Genomic DNA, 20,389 nt, shown 5'->3' on the forward strand with positions numbered 1-20,389 from the left:
AATACTTGGGAATCAATCCAACAAAAGAGGTGAAATACCTCTACAATGAAAACTACAGAACACTGGAGAAAGAAATTGAAAAAGACCTTAGAAGATGGAAAAATCCCCCATGCTCTTGGATATTCAGAATTAATATTGTCAAAATGGCCATACTACCAAAAGTGTTATATGGATTCAGTGCAATTCCTATTAAAATCCCAATAACATTCTTCATAGAGATTGAAAAGCAATCAGGAAATTCATTTGTAAAAATAAGAGACCCAGAATAGCCAAGACAATCCTTAGCCAGAAGAGTGAAGCAGGAGGCATTGCACTACCAAACCTTAAATTATACTACAGAGCATTAATAACAAAAACAGCATGGTATTGGCACCAAAATAGACATGTAGTCCAATGGTACAAAATAGAAGACACAGACAAACCCACATCAGTACAGTTATCTCATACTAGACAAAGGTGCCAAAAATATACATTGGAGAAAAGAGCTTATTCAACAAATGATGCTGGGAAAACTGTAAATCCATATGTAACAAATAAAATTAAACCTCTATCTCTCACCCTACACAAAAATCAGCTCTCTGTGGATCAAAGACTTAGGCATTAAAACAGAGACCCTGTGCCTAATAGAAGAAAAATAGGCCCAAATCTTCATCATCTCAGCCTAGGACCTGACTTCCTTAACAAGACCTCTAAAGCTCAAGAAGTAAAATCAAGAAGTAATAAATGGGATGGATTCTAACTAAAAAGCTTCTTCTCAGCAAAGGAAACAATAATGTGAAAAGAGAGCCTACAGAATGGGAAAATATCTTTACCACAAGCACCTCGGATAGAGCACTAATCTCCAACATACATAAAGAACTCAAAAACTTAACACCAAAAAAATAACCCAATCAATAAATGGGCTAAGAAACTGAACAGATACTTCACAGAAGAAGAAATATAGTCGATCAACAAATATGAAAAAAGTTTCATCATCTCTTGCAATTAGAGAAATGCAAATTAAAACTGCTCTAAGATTTCAGTTCACTCCAGTCACAATGGCAATTATCAAGAATACAAGCAACAATAAATGTTGGCAAGGATGTGGGTAAAATACATTGTTGGTAGGACTGCAGATTGGTGCAACCACTTTGGAAAGCAGTATGGAGATTCCTCAGAAAACTTGAAATGGAACCACCATCTGACCTAGCTATCCTACTTCTCAGTTTATACCCAAAGGACTTGAAATCAGCATACTACAATAACACAGCCACACCGATGTTATAGCAGCTCAAGTCACAATATCTAAATTATGGAACCAACCTAGATGCTCTTCAACAGATGAATGAATAAAGAAAATGTGGTACATATACACAATGGAATATTACTCAGCCTTAAAGAAGAATGGAATTTTGGCATTTGCTGGTAAATGGATGGAACTGGAGAATATCGTGCTAAATGAAAGAAGCCAATCCCAAAAACCAAAAGCCAAATGTTTTCTTTGATAAGTGGCTGCTGATCCATAGTGGGGCATGGGTAGGGAAGTACAAAGGAACTTTGGATTGTACAGAGGGGAGTGAGGGTGGGTGGGGTGGGGATGGGAAGGATGGTAGATTGAGACAGACATTATTACCCTGTATACATGTATGAAAATTTTTGTTAAAAAAAATAGTTAATAAAAAATTTAAAGTTAAAAAATAAAAATGAGTTTAGGTGAGATTGCTTAGAATGGAATGCGATACCTATCGCATTTCTTTATACTAAAAATAAAGTTTCAAGTAATTTAATCATAAACTTTTTTAAAAAATGAAACAGGGAAGATTTTATCAAAATATTAGAGAAGTATGTCTTTAAGTATAATCCAGGAGCCAGGATTACATAAACTTTAAAAATTCTACTCAGAAAAACATCACTATAAGCAAAATGAACAAACAAGATAGGGAAAGACTACTAAGTAAAAAGTGGTTGAAGGCCATGAACAAAATTCTTCAAAATAAGTTATATGAATAGGCTTATAAACATGAATGTGTTCAACCACACTTATTACAAACAAATAAGATTTTAAAAGTAACCATTTTTACTCCTTCGATTGACAGAGATCAAAAAGTTTAGTAAGAGTTAGGTACTGTTCAAAATAGCATGTACCCTTCTATACTTAATATGACAGGGTAGCAAGTGTAAAATACAAATGCCCTTTAACTCAGCAATTTCATTTGTTTGTGACTTATAAAAATATGTGGAACATGTGGGAAAAATATATATGGGGAGTAGTACATAGTCATTCAAAGAAATAAAGTAGAGCTTTGTGTGGTAAAGTGTATTATTACCCAAGATAAGTTGTTAAATAGAAAAGGCAAGGTGCAGAATAATGAATGCTTGGAGCCTGCTCCCTTGAGTAAAAAAAATGAAAAATTATGTTTACATTTATACTTGTACACAGAAATTATCTGGGAGATTCTACTAGTGTTGGTTGCCATGGGGAGGTGGAATTAGGGGTTCAAGCTAGAAGAATTCACCAAATGCATGCTTATTTTTCAGCAAAAAGAAGACACCAAGAGCAATGAATCATTTGAATTATAAAGTTTGCACTTATGAGAGAGTTTTGTGCCAAGTACAGGGATCACCTCTTAAAGTTATTTTAAGGGACTTTAGTGTAGTTTCCAAAAGACATGAGGTAGTTAGAGGACTTTTTAAGACCTTTTCAACTTAGCTTTGGTGATTGTCAATTTCGGAAACACCATCCCTTTTCATTAAAGTAAATGTCAATAGAATATATAAACATGTGTTAGGCTTATACACACATTACACAAAAAAATCTTTTCTCACTTCTAGGGGTTCCGATTTCATCTGCTGTGGCAGGTGTAGCAATAGGATTGGTCACCAAATGCAATCCTGAGAAGGGTGAAATAGAAGATTATCGTTTGTTGACAGATATTCTGGCAAGTATATTCCCAGTTTTAAATATTTAGCAGCGAAAACTATACAAATAGCATATGCTTGGAAGAATACTGGTTCTCAAAGAAGAGAGGTACAGTGGTTCTTTCTTTTATCTTCTGTGTATTGCCTTGGATTTTAAAGGGTATGTTAAAAATACACCTTACAGGATAGGTATCCATAAGGACTTGCTTTAGGATAATTGTAAATTAATTCTTATACATTTATTGAGAAATACATGATCTAAAAATAATGTTTCTGTTGAAAATATTTGCATGCTTAAAAAGTCACAAATTGGAAGCAGCAGTTAATATAGGAGATTTTTCTTTATGCTTAGTCTTAGAGGACATGGTTTTACTTCTAAAGCTGTTTTAAAATTCTTCTACAGTGACTCTGGGTGAATTTTGTTTTTGTTTAAAACTTTTTCATAATTTCTTAAATTCCTAAAGGGAATTGAAGATTACAATGGCGACATGGATTTCAAAATAGCTGGTACTAATAAGGGAATAACTGCATTACAGGTATTTTTAAAATCTACTTTGTCTCATTTTATGTATTTAAATAATGTTATGAATCAGTGGATTTTTTAAAATTAATTCATTTATTTTTGGTTCTTCCATATTAGGCTGATATTAAGTTACCTGGAATACCAATGAAAATTGTAATGGAAGCCATTCAACAAGCATCAGGTAAGAGGTATCTAGTTTGTCAACTGGAACTATAATTTCCATTAGACTTATTATAAAATATTGCCTTAAAAAATGAAATTTCAGCCAGTCATGCTGGTGCACACCTATAATCCCAGCAATTTAGACCCTAAGCAACTTAGTGACACCCTGTCACAAAATGAAGAATAAAAGACAGGATGTAACTGCTCAGTAGCAAAGTATCTCTGGGTTCAATCCCAAGTACCAATTTAAAAAAAACAAAATGTGTGGGGGGGGGATGGCTAGGGGTATAGTTCAGTGATAGAGTGCTTCCCTAGTATACATGAGATGCTGGGTTTGATCACCAGCATGGCAAAAATAAAAATGAATTTTGTATAATTTAACTGGGATCAAGAAGTATTAATTATTGGGCATATGACTAATCCTCCAAGTTGGAGACCAGAGAAATTTTGATTTTCAGCAATTAAGCATCTAAGATAGACTTTATAAAGGAGGGAATGTGAGTGAATCTTCAAAATAATTATGATTTGGAGAGATCTTTGGTTATTAAGCTAAAGAGTTTGAATTTTATTCCATAAAAACTAAAAGTGAGCTAGGCAGGGTGGTGCATAACTGAAAACCCAGCTATTCAGGAGACTGAGGCAGGAGGATCACTGTATTCAAGGCCAAACTGGACAACTCAGTGAGACCCTGTCTCAAAATAGGGAGAAAGGGAGGGAGGAAGGAAGGAAAAGTGCTGGGGATGTAGCTCCATGGTAGAACGCTTTCCTAGCATGTACAAGACCCTGTTCCATTCCCAGTACAGGTCAGAGAGGCATGGGACTCAGAATGCAGCTATTTCAGGTCCCATGTTATGTGGTTGTAACTTTTATTGTGTTTTTATCCTTTTAGTGGCAAAGAAAGAGATATTGCAGATTATGAACAAAACTATTTCAAAACCTCGAGCATCTAGAAAAGAAAATGGGCCTGTTGTAGGTAATACATTAAAATCATTACTGACTTTATGCCAGGCACAGTGCTGCACACTATAATGCCAGTGACTCAGGAGGCTGAGGCCAGAGGATCTCAAGTTCCAAAGACTCAGCAACTTATCTAGACCCTGTCTTGGAAAAAAAAAAAAAAACTGAGGATGTATCTCAGTGGATAAAGGGTCCTGGGATCAGTCCCTGGTACAAACAGACAAACAAACAAATGAATATTGATTTCATGATAACAAACATTAGTATGTGAAAGTATATTACAAGTTTTTAATTTTTTTTACTCCACATGCAAAATAAAAATATTCCTAGTACTTGTATTGCTAAAATACTTTATAAGGGTTTTGAATATTTTCACCATAAATGATAAATATTTTAGATATGTTTACCTTTTTTCAACATTACACTATGTGTATAGAAATATCATCTTGTAACCCATAAACATATACAATTTTATGTTCTTATGTATCAATTAAAAAATAAAAGAAAAATACTTCAAACCTGGGCATTTTTAACCAAGTAACATTGTCTTTCTGTTTCATAATGAAATATTTTTACATGTTTTAGGTTCGTTTATGTATTTGATTTATTTATGTATTTGTCTGTATTGCATTTCAGAAACTGTTCAGGTTCCATTATCAAAACGAGCAAGATTTGTTGGACCAGGTGGATATCATTTAAAAAAACTTCAAGCTGAAACAGGTAAGAGTTGTATGAAATTTGGGTTTTATTAAATGCTGGACCATATAGTTTTGCTATTTTATCTCTACTATGTTGCTCCAAATGTGTATGTGTGTGTGTGTGTGTTTGAGAAACAGAAAAACCAGGAGAAAGGATTTGATGTCTTTCTTATGAGTTTTTTTGTGCCTCTTTATAAATCAGTAAATTTTCAGTCCTGAACTGTACTCAAGAAGGACGGTCAAGCATTCAAGTTTTTTTTGCAGCATTTTAAAATGGATTGTTCCTGAATAATTTTTAATTTTCCCTTTAGAGAAGTTATGATTTAAAATATATGTAGAAATAGTTATGCCTTAATTTGTTTCTTCTGGAAGCAGTGTTTAGGTTTCCTAATACATAGCTGCTTTGAGGTTATTGAAGAAGGATGAAAAGCAAAGTTGCCATAGCTAGTTGTTAAGAATGAGAAACTGACATGATTTTGTTCCTCATTCATTTATTCAATCTACAGGATAAGAAAAAGAAAGACAAAAAGGTGAGGAAAGGGCTCTAGTATAGTTTCTAGTCATAATTAAGAGAATAAAACCAGAGCCTCAAAAATTAGCCCTGATATGATGGGCATTGGTTCTCTGCTTTTACCCCCAGAGCCTAGTATAATGCCAGATACATAGCAGGTGTGCAGTGTATGCTTGTTCATGAATTGATCCCTTTCCAAAGCAATGATTACACAGCAGAAACCTGCTCAGCTGCTTCTGAGTTCCCCTCTTTGCTCTCATACTGACTTTCAGACTAGTCTTGAAGATTTTTTTTTTTGGTGCTGGGAACTAAACTATCTTTTTAAAAGGTGTAACTATAAATCAGCTGGATGAAGAAACATTTTCTGTATTTGCACCAACACCCAGTGCAATGCATGAAGCAAAAGAATTCATTAGTGAAATCTGCAAAGATGATGTAAGTATAGATCTTATATTAATTTCTTTATCTACTTTTTGTTTGTTTTCTTTATGAATCTTATGGTTTATTTTAATTTACAGCAAGAACAACAGTTAGAGTTCGGAGCAGTTTATACCGCCACAATAACTGAAATCAGGTATTATCAAGTAATACACTACACTGGATTTTAAAAGATTTCAAGTCTACGTTAACTTCACATTTGATTTATTTACTTTGAAAATACAAAGTGTTTGGATTATATGTCAGTTACCATATTATCATTAATATTTTTTAAGTTGCACTGAATTTTCTTTTCTAGGAGATTGGTAGTTTGTAGATTTTCAGTGACAAGTTCTTCTGAATTTTTTTCTTTAGTCAAATTTTCTACCATTTTAATTTTTCCATTAACAATAAATAGGCCCAAAACACAAAAATCAATATTTTCTTTTCATTGTTGTTGGCCTATTTAAAAAAAAAAAATTCTATTTTGGAGACAATATCTTGCTAACTTTCCCAGGTTTGCCTTCAGCCTGTGACCCTCCTGCCTCACCCTCCTGAGGAGCTGGAATTAGAGTCATGCATCACTATACCCAGTAGTTGACTATTTTAAAAATAGTACTACTTAATGTTTAATTAATGCATTTTTAAAAGCCAATATCAACTTCAAAAACATTTTTAACTAGCTAAAATGATCCCAAAATTCCTTTTTTTTTAAAGAAATTACCAAAGGTAGCAGGAATGTTTAAAACTATTTAAAATGAATAAAGGCAGTGGGATAATGTGTTTAATATTGCAGATAAAAAATAAGAAATAGGATGGCTTAGCTTAGTAGACTGAAGTGAAGAATAAAGAGAGCTTTATTAATTAACTTTTCCATTTTATCTAGCCCCTTCCTTAAATCCCTTCTAATGGGTTAATATTTTGTGCTATTTTAAAATATGTAATGTCATTTCAAAAAATTTTGGAAGTTACAAAGAGAAGTTATAGGTGAATATATATTCTAAAGGATTTTTCTTTATTTTAATGACCAGTATTTTTTTCAGTTGAAAAATAAATATCTGTCTTAGGTAATCATAATTTTTATGATTATAATATATTCTGGAGTGGGCTTTTGTTTTGTTTTGTTACTTTTCCTTTTAGGAAAACATTATGAGTTTTGTCAGTAGATATACTTATTATTTTAACCAGGCTTATTCCCTTCTTATAGAGACACTGGAGTAATGGTAAAACTATATCCAAATATGACTGCAGTACTTCTTCATAACACACAACTTGATCAACGAAAGGTAAAAATTCAGATTTGAATATTTCTATAACTGCCTGAAAATAACCATGTTGAAATTGCTTGGATTAACCAGGCGTGGTGGGGCACACCTATAATCCCAATGACTTGAGAGGCTGAGGCAGGAGGATCACAAGTTGAAAGCCAGCCTCATCTACTTAGTAAGGCCCTTAGTGAGACCCTGCCTCAAATTAAAAAATAAAAAGGTGGGCTGGGGTGGTAGCTCCATGATATAGCACTTGCCTAGCTCGTGTGAGGCACTGGGTTCAAGTCTCAGCACCATATATAAATTAATTAATTAATTAATTCAAGGTCCATTGACAACTCAAAAAATATTTTAAAAAATAAAAAGGGCTGGGAATGTGGCTCAGTTGTTAAGTGTTCCTAGGTTCAATCACTGGTACCAAAAGAAAGAAATTACTTGGATCGGTGAGAAATGTACACTTTATTGATTACTAGTTTAAGTACAGAAAACAAAAATAGCAGATACTGCTGACAAAAGATTTTACATCATTTATCACAGATATTTGTTTCTCCTAAGCATTTTAAGGTTGAACAACACCTAGAACTAGCATATAGCAGTGACTAAAACTATCCACATGTAACCCTGGTTTCCCAGTTTTCTACTGACCAACCAATCATGGGAAGATAATTCATGAAAGGTTTTTAAATTCATTAATCTTTTTTGTAGTTCAGACATCTGAAAGACTAATAATATAAGCCTATCCAATGAAAATACAGGAGTCAGAGGATAAGAGTATCTATTTTACTATATATTAAAATATAAAACTATAGAAAATAAAAGACAATATTATTGGCCCAGAATTAGATAATCTATACAACAAAAAAGAGACCCCCCCAATAAAAAACCAGTTATATAAATAGCACTGTAATATATGTTTAAAGTAGCATTTTTCACTCAATGAAGAAATAAAAATTGCCAGGTACAACAGTACTTGACTATACTCTGAGCAACTTTCAAGCCTGAGGCAGGTGAATCAGTTCAAGGCCAGCCTCAGCAGGACTTAGTCTCAAATTTTAAAAGATGAAAAGGACTGGGAATGTAACTCAGTGGTTAAGCACCCAGGGGTTCAATCTCCAGTACAAAAAAAAGAAGACAGAAATACAAATTATTGAATGTATCATTGTATATAATTGGTTATCATAAAGTAGGCTCTTCAGTCATTTTTATACCAAAATCCCAAGTTAAGAGCAAAATCCCAAGTTAAAGAGCTAAATTTTTTAAGAAGATCATAGGAATGAGAAATAAAATTTTTTAGGAGGAGGGCTGTAGAAGAAAATAAAAATATTTTGATATTTGTGCTGAGGAACTCTTTCTCATCATATCAAAGGCAGAAAAATGTAAATAAATTGGTAAAATCTAACTGCACTTTTTATTTAATTGTATGGCAAAAATCACAGTAATGATGAAAGAGAAACAACCTACAGGAATGTGCTTGTAACAAATGACAGGGGCCTAATATACACAGATTTTATATATCAGTAAGAAAAACGAATATCAATAGAAAAATGAGCAAAGAATATTGATGAGCTTTTTGATTTTCATTTGGGACTTTATTTATTTATTTATTTATTTATTTATTTATTTATTTATTTGGTGCTGATTAAGCCCAAGGACTTGTGCATGCCAGGCATGTACTCCTACCACTGATCCCAGGCTTTTTTTGTTTTTATTTTTTTCTCTCAAGCCAATCATTGTATTCAATATCAATATCAATTCTTTAAAATGCAATAAAATCAGTATGTTTTTAACTTTCAAGTACATGAAAATTCCTAGTGTGAGTTAGGAAAAGAAGGATATTCTCTATACTGTTATTAGGAGACAAACTTTGGGACAAACTCTAGAGAATGTTTCATAAATGTCTCTGATACCACAAGTTCCACAAATAGGACTTTATTCTGAGAGATAATTAGAGTAGATGACTAAAGGATGGATGCAACACTAAAATTTTGGGGTTTTGTGGTTTTGTGGTTTTTTTTTTTTGTTTTGTTTTGTTTTTTTTAATATTTTGTTTTAGTTGTAGGTGGACACAACACCTTTATTTTATTTTTATATGGTGCTGAGGACCAAACCCAGGACCTCATGCATGCTAGGTGAGCACTCTACCACTGTGCCACAACCCCAGCCCAAAACTTTGTGTTTTTTCCTCAACTTTTTCTTTGTGATACTGGGAATTGAACCCAGGGGAGGTTAACCACTGAGCTACATCCTCAGCCCTTTTTTTTTTTTTAATTTTAAGATAAGGTCTCTTGAAGTTACTGAGGCTGGTTTTGAACTTGGAATCCTCCTGCCTCAGCCTCCCAAATTGCTTGGATTACAGGCATGCCCCACCACACCTGGCTCAACTTTTTATTTTGAAAAATTTTAAACCTACAGCAAAATTAAAAGAATAATACACAGAACACTCATATATCTTTCACCTAAATTTACCAATTATTAATATTTGCAATGCTGGGAATTTACAATAAAATAACCATCTTTAAGGAATTAAATAAATTATATAGTTTGTATACTCCTCTGTAATGCTTCATTTATTGATATGAAAAGATATTCTCAACATATTATTGAATGAAAAAAGGCCCATTTTTATAAAAGCAGTACATAGTAGACATTTGAAGAGATACTCATTAGAATGTTAGCAGTAGTTATCTATAGGTAGAAGGATTTTGGATGACTTTTAATTTCTTCTCAATATCCCTATATTACTTTAATTTTGTAATTAACAAATTTAGGAGGTGGAGACAGAGTACTGGGGATTGAACCAAGGTCTCACACATGTAGCCAAGCACTATATCACTGAGTTACATCTCTAGCCTTTTTTTTGAAACATGATCTCTAATTTGCAATCTTCCTGTCTCAGCCTCCCACATAGCTGGATTTATAAGTTTGCACCACCATTCCCAACTGGCAGATTTCATAATCAGAGAAACCAATTAATCTTTTGTCCAGAATGTATTCTAACATGGTGTTTTTCGTTTTTGTTTCTTTTTTTCAGATTAAACATCCCACTGCCCTAGGATTAGAAGTTGGCCAAGAAATTCAGGTACTTGTATTCAAACTTTCAACCTAAATTTTCTAAATTATACTTGAAGTTTTAATTTTGTTTTCAAGAAGTCGAAAGGATAGAATTAACATCTATGATGTGTATTATTTATATGCAGTGTTCTATTTTAACCTTAGGGTTGCTTTATATAGACTCACTAAAGATTTAGGACACAGTTTTTACCCTCAAGGAACTTACAGTTAAGCTAAAACAGTAGCCATCTTTAGAGCTTTTAAACAATACATGAAATCTGGTGTGGTGGCACACACCTGTAATCCCAGCAACTCAGGAGACTAAGGCAGGAGGATCACAAATTCAAGGAGACTCTCATCAACATAATGAGACCCTGTCTCAAAAAAAAAAAAAAAAAAAAAAAAAAGACTGTGGATGCAGCCTAGTGATAAAGTGCTCCTGGTTTCAATCCTCAGTACCAAAAAGAAGAAGAAAACATGAATGTGTTGACTGTGCAGTGCAGACTCAGTAGTTTGGGGACAGATATAAGAATCTGATCCTTAACCTTATTGGAAGCCTTTACTATTGTTTTTGAGGAGTTGAGACTTCGTTTCTCCACCACTTTGAGCTTGATAAGAGTCATGTTGTCCAAGTCTACAATGCTGATAATTTTTTTTTTTTGTAGTACCTTTAGTAGATGAAAGAAGTCATTACTGATTTTCTGGGGTTTTTGGCTGTGCCACATTCTGTTCCAGTTATACCTAATACCTGTGACCTGAGTAACTAAGGCCACTAGTTTATTCCTGACCTATAGTCCCATTGTTCTTGGTGCCTCCAGGGAAAGAAGGAGAACTAAGACATATCTCTGTTTAAAGTTGTTTTTGACATCACGATGGACTTTAAAACTTCCACATTCCCCCCTAACTTCCATTTTCCACAGGGAAGCCAAATAAACTCTTGGTTTCCTGAGCAGTAGTGAAAATCTGAGTGACCTGAGCATAATCTAGAATAGTTTGTAGCACAATTAGTGCAGAAAGCCTTGTCAAGAATCATTCGGGCTGGGGTTGTGGCTCAGTGTCAGAGCACTTGCCTAGCATGTGTTATGCCCTGGGTTCGATCCTCAGCACCACATATAAATCATATAAATAAATGAATAAATAAAATAAAGGTCCATCAACAACCAAAAAAAAAAAATGTATATTAAAAAAGTATATAAATTAAAAAAAAGAAAGAAAGAAAGAATCATTCACCATGGCTTTGACTAGTCTTCCAATATAGGGACCTGGAGACAATAAAAAGGCACAGATGAGTTCAACAGGTTATAATCAGAAACTAAATGACCTGTCTCTCTCCTTTTTTTTTTATATTAACTGCTTAACCAAATAATTTATTAAGTATATACTTCTCCATAGCACTGAGCTGTGTCTTCAGCAAATGAGTAAAAATTTTAATCATTGCCTTATTTAGATCATGTACTTTTTAATTTTGGAGGTTAATCAATGTGCTGTAACATTAAAAGTAAATTTTTTTAACATAGGTGAAATACTTCGGACGTGATCCAGCTGATGGAAGAATGAGGCTTTCTCGTAAAGTGCTTCAGTCTCCAGCTACAAATGTTGTTAGAACTCTGAATGAGAGAAGCAGTATTGTAATGGGAGAACATATTTCACAGTCATCTAATTCTTCCCAGTGATTTTTTTTTTTTTTTAAGAATTCTAGGGTGGTATTATATAGAGCAAAATTTTAGTATGATCTTCTAAGGTATAGATTTATAAATGGTATAAATATATTCTAATCATTTATATTAAAATGCTCGCTTTTATGTGCCATTTTTTGTTGCAATAATAACATGTTTTTATTTATAATATAAATCAATATATATTTATGTTTAAAAGTAAACCATGCAGTGTGCAATGGCACATGCCTATAATCCCAATGACTTGGCAAGCTGAGGCAGGAGCATCACAAGTTTGAGCCCAGACTAAGCAATTTAGCAAGACCCTGTCTCAAAATAAAGAGTTGGTGTAGATCAGTGGTATAGTATTGTTGGATTTGATTAATTAATTAATTGCAAACCATTTATATACATCTTAGGGAAGATTACCCTTTTGTTCCTATTATTATAAAATACCTGAAAAGCTTAGAAATAATAGATCACATATGCTGTCATTATGGATCTCTGCCTACATATCTTATTTGTCTTCTTTATATGTAGTAAAGTTTTCCCTTAGTCATATTATGGCTTTTACCTCTTTGCCCAACAACTTTTCTTGCCTACAACTATTTCACAAACTGGAACTTTCCATTTTGTTGGAAATAAGCAGGACCTGTTTCTTCCAAGTAATTACTAGATATATCAAGGAGTCTAGGGCTGAGGATGTAGCTCAGAGGTAAAGGGCCCTGGGTTCAATCCTCAGTACCAAAAAAATAAAAGAAAGAAAGAAATGTAAAAACATACAACAAGAAGCTGAAGAGCTAATTTAATCCATTTTAAATGATATGATATCTTTCAAATTGGTCACAAAAACATAAACATAGTGGAGTAATCTTAGAAATGGAACTTTTAGTAGAATGAGGGAATAGATTTTTTAAATATAACCAAACATAGAATAATCATATACTCATAAAATAGAACTAGATCATTTACTAATGTGTATTTTGCCAACATGGATATTCTTGACATAAGAGCTGGTAGAATCATGATTTTCAGTTAATAAATAGAAGTTTATGAAATAGTCATATGGCTGTTATTGATGTAATTATTGCTCATTCCCATCATTTAAAACATAATTTCAGAAAAAAAAGTAAATGGTACATGGGAGTCATTTAGAATGTGTATTTCTTTTATAAGTCTGATAAAAATATATGTCAATTCATAACTCAAGGCTAACTAGTTCATAAAATATTAAAAATTTAGCTAGCCAAAGCAAAGATTTTTAAGATATGTGTATTTAACTTAATCATCATTGATTATATATATTGTATATAAAATAGCATGTTAGATAATTTCGATATTCTTTCTGAAATAGTGAAGATTAATTGAAAGAAAGATGAAAATTTTCTATATTTGATAGGCTGTTTTTGGTTAACAGTGACAAAAATATTTTTATTCTCACTTTTACTTCTTTGTTTTAAGATACAATGTTTAGTGGTAGAAATTCAGAATGTAACTTCTATTTTCCCTAAGTTTTCTGTTTTCTTTTTTAGAGAAGCACCTAGCTGCTAAAAATTCAGAAAAATGAAACTAGTTTTTAAACTCTAAAGACCTATAGTGTCACAGAGTAAAAATGTAGTTCACTAAGTGTAAACTACCAGAAGCCTTCCCATTTCTACTTAAACCAAGAATCTACATTTTATATCTGAATTTCTCCTATTTTCATCTTCATTCAAATCTTGGAAGTTTTTCTTACTTTCCAGTTGGGTTTTTCTTTAAGGACTACCATGGTATAAACTGATTCATACTAACTCAAATTAAATTGAATACCCATCCTTTGGTTTAGTTCATTGCAAATACTTTTTTTGTGGGGGAGGCATACCTGGGATTGAACTCAGGGGCACTCAACCATTGAGCCACATCCCCAGCCCTATTTTGTATTTTATGTAGAGACAGGGTCTCACTGAATTGCTTAGGACTTAGAGCCTCACTTTTGCTGAAGCTGGCTTTGAACTCAAGATCCTCCTGTTTCAGCCTCCTGAGCTGTTGGGATTACAGGAGTCCATCACCACACCCAGCTCTCATTTCAGGCACTTTTAAGACTTAAGCCTCTATGAATTTTGTTGACATGCATTCCATGAATTACTGATTTGTTACAGTTTTTGTACAACCATTTTTCTTCTTTTACAGAATATCTTAAATTTCTAAATCTAAGGTGGAAGTATGAATATCCACCTCTTTCCTAGTTCAGTTCAGCCAAGCATAACATTCATTTATTCAACACTTATGTGCCAAGCACTATATTTTGTGCAGGGGGTGTGTCAGTAAGCAAAGCAACTAAAGTTCCAGTGCTAACATTCTAGTGACTGGAAACTGACAGTAAATAAGTACACAACATGTGAAGTGGTGGTAAGTGCTTTAATGAAGACAATTGTGTAAGGGGGTAGAGCAGTAAGAAGTTACTATTTTAGATAAAATGATCCTGAAGATCTTCTCTGAGTAGATAACATTTGAACAGAGACCCAAATGAAGTGGAGGAGAGACATATGCAGCTATTTGGGAGAAATAATTTCAGATAGAGGCCTAAGCAACTTCATTTTCAGTTGGTATTGTAGGTTTAAAAGTTAGAACAGCCAGACACAGTGGTGCATGCCTGTCATCCTAAAGACTTGGGAGGACTGAGGCAGAAAGATGGCAATTTTGAGACCAGCCTCAGCAATTTGGCAAGAACTTTAGCAACTTAGCAACCCTGTCTCAAAAAATAAAAAGGACTGGAGATGTACCTCATTGGTAAAGAGCCCCTGGTTTCAACCCCCAGTTGAAATAATATAATTTTTAAAAATAAAAGAATAGCCTTTTCGCGGTTGGGGTGGTAGCTCAGTGGTAGAGCACTTGCCTAGCACATGGGAGGCACTGGGTTCCATCATCAGCACCTCATAAAAATAAATAAATAAAGGTATTATGTCCATCTACAACTAAAAAAAAAAATTTTTTTTTTTTTTTTTTGTTTTTTTTTTAAAGAATAGCCTTTTCGTGTCTTCCCTACCTCACTCCCAGTACTAGAGATTGAACTCAGGGGCAGTCTACCCACTGAGCAATATCCCCATCCCTTTTTTCTTTTTATTTTGTATTTTGAGAGGGTCTCACTAAGTTCCCCAGACTGGCCTTGGATTTGGAATCCTTCTGCCTCAGTCTGCCCAGAAGCTGGTATTACAGGTGTGCACCACCACACTCAGCTGCTTTTTATGCCTTAATCTTATATTAGAGGATATAGCCAATTCAAGATAATATTTTCAAAGTGTTAATCATTTAAGCTTGGTTACTTCCAAGGAAGAGGTAGACACTGGGATCATATGAAAAGTTTGGTAGGCTTTTACAAAATTCCAGGCTTATAAGAAATTGGGGCTAGGACAATAGCAGAAATGGAACTCATTGGGCATCAAGGGTCAGAGGACAACCCAAGTTAAACTAAAGCAAAGGGGGGAATTTATTATAGGACTGTGAGTTTATTTCATAGTAGCCAAGTCACACACACATCGCAGAACTAGGATTTACAAGTAATCAAAGCAATTCCTCTGTTCCACAGAATCTCCTGACCTCACAGTTGTGCTTCTTTCCACACAACTGCTTTATTTTTCTCTACAAGTTTATTTTCCTAGCAGGGGGGGGGAGGGGGATATCCTGTAGCATGTTACTGTCCCTAAGATTGAGAAAATGATAAGGTCATCTGAGGGAAGTGTTTAAACCTGACTAGGATTGTCAAAATAACAGTATGCTGCTAGGCTCTGTGACACACACACACAGGCTGAAACAGGAGAATAGCCAATTCAAGGCAAACCTCCACAATGGAGCAAGACCCTGTCCCAAATTAAAAAAAAAAAAAAAAAAAAAAAAGTTAGAGGATGTAGCTCAGTGTTCAAGTGTCCCTGGGTTCAATACCCAGTGCCACACATATACAAAATAATAGTATGCCAAATTACTTTAGAATAAATGTCTTCTGGTGTAAGCATATCCCATGCAATATTTGCTAAATACTTAACAAAAAAATTGTTCCTTGTTTATCTGAAGTTCAAATTAACATTGTGTCCAGTATTTTTATTTGCTAAATCTGGTAACCCTAAACCTGATAAAAGAAACTGGTCAGAGAATTGCCAAGAGCCTGCTCCTGGGAAAAGAAATATTCATAAAAAGGTTAAGGAAATACCAAGAAACTTAGATTAATGGAGAAACTTAGATACAGGTGACTTACTGGACCATAGTAGCATGTCCTTCATTTCAGTCCCTTTATTCGTCCTCTACCTCGGTGCCTCAGCTTGACAGTCGGTTCTTTACAACCCTTTAGCGTGAAACGTGAAAACCGAGGTGCATACCTTGACTCTGCTGTGCATTTTGGGAGTTGTAGTCATTATTTATCAATGGTCTTGTCAAAACGTGTTCATGTTTTGACCAGATTACTTATGTGTGAATACTCTTTTTTAGAACACTAAAAAGTGTGAGTGTCTTACACAGAAAAGACACGTGGCAAAAATTTAAATTCTAATTTGAAAATCTGAATTCAACTGGTCGTGGTGGCGCAGGCATATAATTCCAGTGACTGGGGAAGGCTAAGGCAAGAGGATCCAAGTTCAAGGCCAACCTCAACAATTAAGAGAGGCCCTATAGGGAATTTAGCAAGTACCTGTCTCAAAAAAAAAAAAAAAAAAAGGAAAGGACTGGGGATGTAGCTTAGTGGTAAAGTGCCCCGGTTTCAGAACTAGAAAAAATTTTTTTTAATTTAAAAAAAAAAATTTCGGATTGATAGTTTTTTTTTTTTTTTAACCTATAAGGGACCTCAGAAAATGAACTTGAATTAAGTTGTTATACATAACAGTAAATACCCAATAATTGCTGTGATTGATGTAGACAAAATGTATTCTGAGCCCAGACAAAAATAACATGTCTTGGGTGAAAGCTTTAGAGAGACAAATTTTGAACCCAATGTGAGAGGACACCCCAGACTTATATCCAAGACCTGTCTACACTCCCTAAATATAGTCACTAGTGAGCCACTCCTCAGAAGGACTTAGCAGATCCTAGAAAGGCTACAAAGTGGATAGTGAGATTCAGGTAGACATGTCCCCTTTAATTCCATGGACTTCTTGCCCCTAGGTTCAATCCCTAGTATGTATGTATGTATGAATAAATAAATAAATAAAATAAAAATATAATACAATGTTTCCCATCCAAGGTTGTTTGTATTTGTAGGTACAGAACCCATGAATACAGAGGGCCAACCATAATCCTTTCCTGGCATCTGCTTCTCTGAGGACCAGAGCTGACATAGGTGGTACACTGGTGCAAAAAACCAGCAAGATGAGATTTGAAAATGGTGGAATGGCTTTCCTCAGTCCTTGGGATAAGGTGGCCACCCTCGTGCGGAAGACGTCACCAGTAGTTACATAGAAAACATTTCAAAAGAGGACTTATATTGCCTAAGCAACAATTCAGACATTTGAGAGATATGGGGAAAACAATGTTTATTTATTACAAGGCAAGTAATACTTTGTAGACGGTTAAGGAGAAACTGAGGCTATGTCAGTTAAAGGCTAAATTGGGGAGCCTGGGGCCCTCCCTGGAGCTTAACAAAGAGGCTCTTATTTCCTGAAGTGCAAGAGTAGACATGGGATTTGATGGTCACAGAGCTCTATAGATCCTGGTTGGAAAGACCTGAAGCTTTGAAATTCGATGGGAACCTTAGGATATGGGTTCTAAAGACACCTCTGTACCCTCAGAGCTTGCAGAAGTACTTAACCTCCCTGTAAAAAACCTCTTTCACAATTGATATTATGTCCTCTCCTGGCTGTGAAGCCATGGAAACCAGGTTTAAATCTCAGTATAATCTGGGGACTGCTGGGCCTGATAAAGGAGGAAGAACTACATATTGAAAACTGAAATTAACTAGTATGTACTATCAGGAGCCAGCAGATTACACTTGGGATTAGATTAACAAGGCTGGAATTAGGCTGGTTAAATAAAACTTCATTGATTTAGGCACTTTGGGGGGGGGGGGGGGGGGAGATTAACCTTAGCAAGAACTACAGGGGTTGGGGCAAACTCACTGCCTAGGAAAGTCATGGCCTACAACTGGCAGCAATGGAAATGAGCTCACACCATAGCAGCTTTTCACTGGGAGAGAAAGCTATTTATTTTGGCATGCCCATGCAGTTACTGTTCAGTAATTAGTCTTAATACCACCTATGCCCCACCCTGTAATGGGAATTGAACTCACGGCCTTACACATGCTAGGCAAGAGTTCTACCACTGAGCTACACTCCTAGTCCAGTCCTGATTGCTTTAAAACAACTTAAAAATTGTTTTTTAGATGATTATCCGCTAATTTTTTTCTCCGCCACCCTCTTTAAATTTCATCACATTGATTAGTAACTCCAGGACTATTCAGAATTATAGTGGTGATTCTTGTTTTGTTCCTGATTTTAACAGTCATGTCTCCAGTGTTAAATACCTGTTTCTAATTCCTGACATATTCCACTTACTGAATTTAGGGTATTTCCTAATATCTAAACTCTCCAGGAACTGTACATTTTATTTATTTATTGTTTTACTGGGGATTGAACCCAGGGGTTTTTAACCACTGTGCCACAACCCCTTTTAAATTTATTTATTTTTGAGATAGGGTCTTGCCAAGTTGCTGAGGTGGCCTTGAACTTTCGATCTTACTGCCTCAGCCTACAGTTGCGAGGGTTACAGGTGTGTTTCACCACACCCAGCATTGTACATTGAATTTTATAAATTACCACTTTTGCATCTGGTGATCATATGGGTTTTCTCTCAATATTTTATTACTTATTATTTCGTGTGTATAGTACTGGGGATTTGGACCCAGGGGTACTCTACCGCTGAGTCACATCCCCAGCTCTTTTTTATATATTTTATTTAGAGGCAGTTTCACTAAGTTGCTCAGGACCTCGCTAAGTGTGAGGCTGGCTTTGAACTCACAATCCTCCTGCCTCAGCCTCTTGAGCCACTGGGATTAAAGGTGTGTACCACCACACCTGGCTCCTTTTAAGTTTTGCAGTGGGGTCTCACTAAGTTGTTTAGGGTCTTGCTAAATTGCTGAGGCTGGCCTTTAACTTTGGATCTTTCTGCCTCAGCCACCTAATTGCTGGGATTACAGGTAGGCACAGCCACATTCATCTACCCATACTTCCATCTACCTGGATTAATTCAAGTTCATTTTCTGAGGTCCCTTATAGGTTTAAAAAAAAAAAAAAAACTATCAATCCGGATTTCATGTGTTTTTTTTGTTTTGTTTTGTTTTTTTGTTTTTGTTTTTCCTTAGTTCTAGGGATTGAAACCAGGGCACTTTACCACTAAGCTACATCCCCAGTCCTATCCTTTTTTTTTTTTTTTTTTTTTGAGACAGGTACTTGCTAAATTCCCTATAGGGCCTCTCTTAATTGTTGAGGTTGGCCTTGAACTTGGATCCTCTTGCCTTAGCCTTCCCCAGTCACTGGGATTATATGCCTGCGCCACCACGACCAGCTGAATCCAGATTTTCAAATTAGAATTTAATTTTTTGCCACGCGTCTTTTCTGTGTAAGACACTCACACTTTTTAGTGTTCTAAAAAAAGAGTATTCACACATAAGTAATCTGGTCAAAACATGAACACGTTTTGACAAGACCATTGATAAATAATGACTACAACTCCCAAAATGCACAGCAGAGTCAAGGTATGCACCTCGGTTTTCACGTTTCGCGTTGTAAAGAACCGACTGTCAAGTTGAGGCACCGAGGTAGAGGACGAATAAAGGGACTGAAATAAACGACATGCTACTATGGTCCAGTAAGTCACCTGTATCCACTGCACAACGTATAATAATACGAATGCTGAGAGAATTCCTCCTTCGTTTATTCAGTGCGCAAGTCAGAAAACTCAGGAAGTGCCCGCAGGAGAAACTCGAAGATAGCCAATCTTTGATGGGCTAGGAAGGTAACTCCCCGCCACTTCCCTTATCTGCAGATTTATTTTTCGACCCTGTTTCATGAAGCGGAAACGATGCTTTTCAAGTGGCCAGCTACTAAAAGATTAATGGTAAAAACCATTGGCGGGAAACAGGAAACTGTGAACACACTTTTGTAGGACATAGAATCTTAAGATTTCAGTATCCATGGAACATTTCCTGTACAGATACTCAAATGTAATAAATTCTGTAACGAGTTTCAGTTCGGCTGAAAGCGCTCCACGTTCCTTCGTCTTCACAGAAAAGT

General features: G+C 35.0%; 1 protein-coding gene across 2 annotated transcripts in view; it reads left to right on the forward strand.

The window, feature by feature from the left end:
* The window catches only part of Pnpt1 (polyribonucleotide nucleotidyltransferase 1), a 58,154-nt gene extending 45,863 nt beyond the window's left edge, over positions 1-12,291 (forward strand). For both annotated transcript variants that reach the window (XM_047522954.1, XM_047522955.1), the window contains exons 19-28: positions 2,812-2,918; positions 3,363-3,434; positions 3,539-3,602; positions 4,473-4,556; positions 5,177-5,260; positions 6,078-6,184; positions 6,268-6,323; positions 7,374-7,452; positions 10,466-10,513; positions 12,003-12,291. In XM_047522954.1, coding sequence (XP_047378910.1) covers positions 2,812-2,918; positions 3,363-3,434; positions 3,539-3,602; positions 4,473-4,556; positions 5,177-5,260; positions 6,078-6,184; positions 6,268-6,323; positions 7,374-7,452; positions 10,466-10,513; positions 12,003-12,158 — 857 coding nt within the window. In that variant the 3' untranslated portion in view covers positions 12,159-12,291. The remainder of the gene's footprint in view (positions 1-2,811; positions 2,919-3,362; positions 3,435-3,538; positions 3,603-4,472; positions 4,557-5,176; positions 5,261-6,077; positions 6,185-6,267; positions 6,324-7,373; positions 7,453-10,465; positions 10,514-12,002) is intronic.
* The last annotated feature ends 8,098 nt before the right edge of the window (positions 12,292-20,389 follow it).

Source organism: Sciurus carolinensis, chromosome 13, assembly GCF_902686445.1.
Source record: "Sciurus carolinensis chromosome 13, mSciCar1.2, whole genome shotgun sequence".
Lineage (NCBI taxonomy): Eukaryota > Metazoa > Chordata > Mammalia > Rodentia > Sciuridae > Sciurus > Sciurus carolinensis.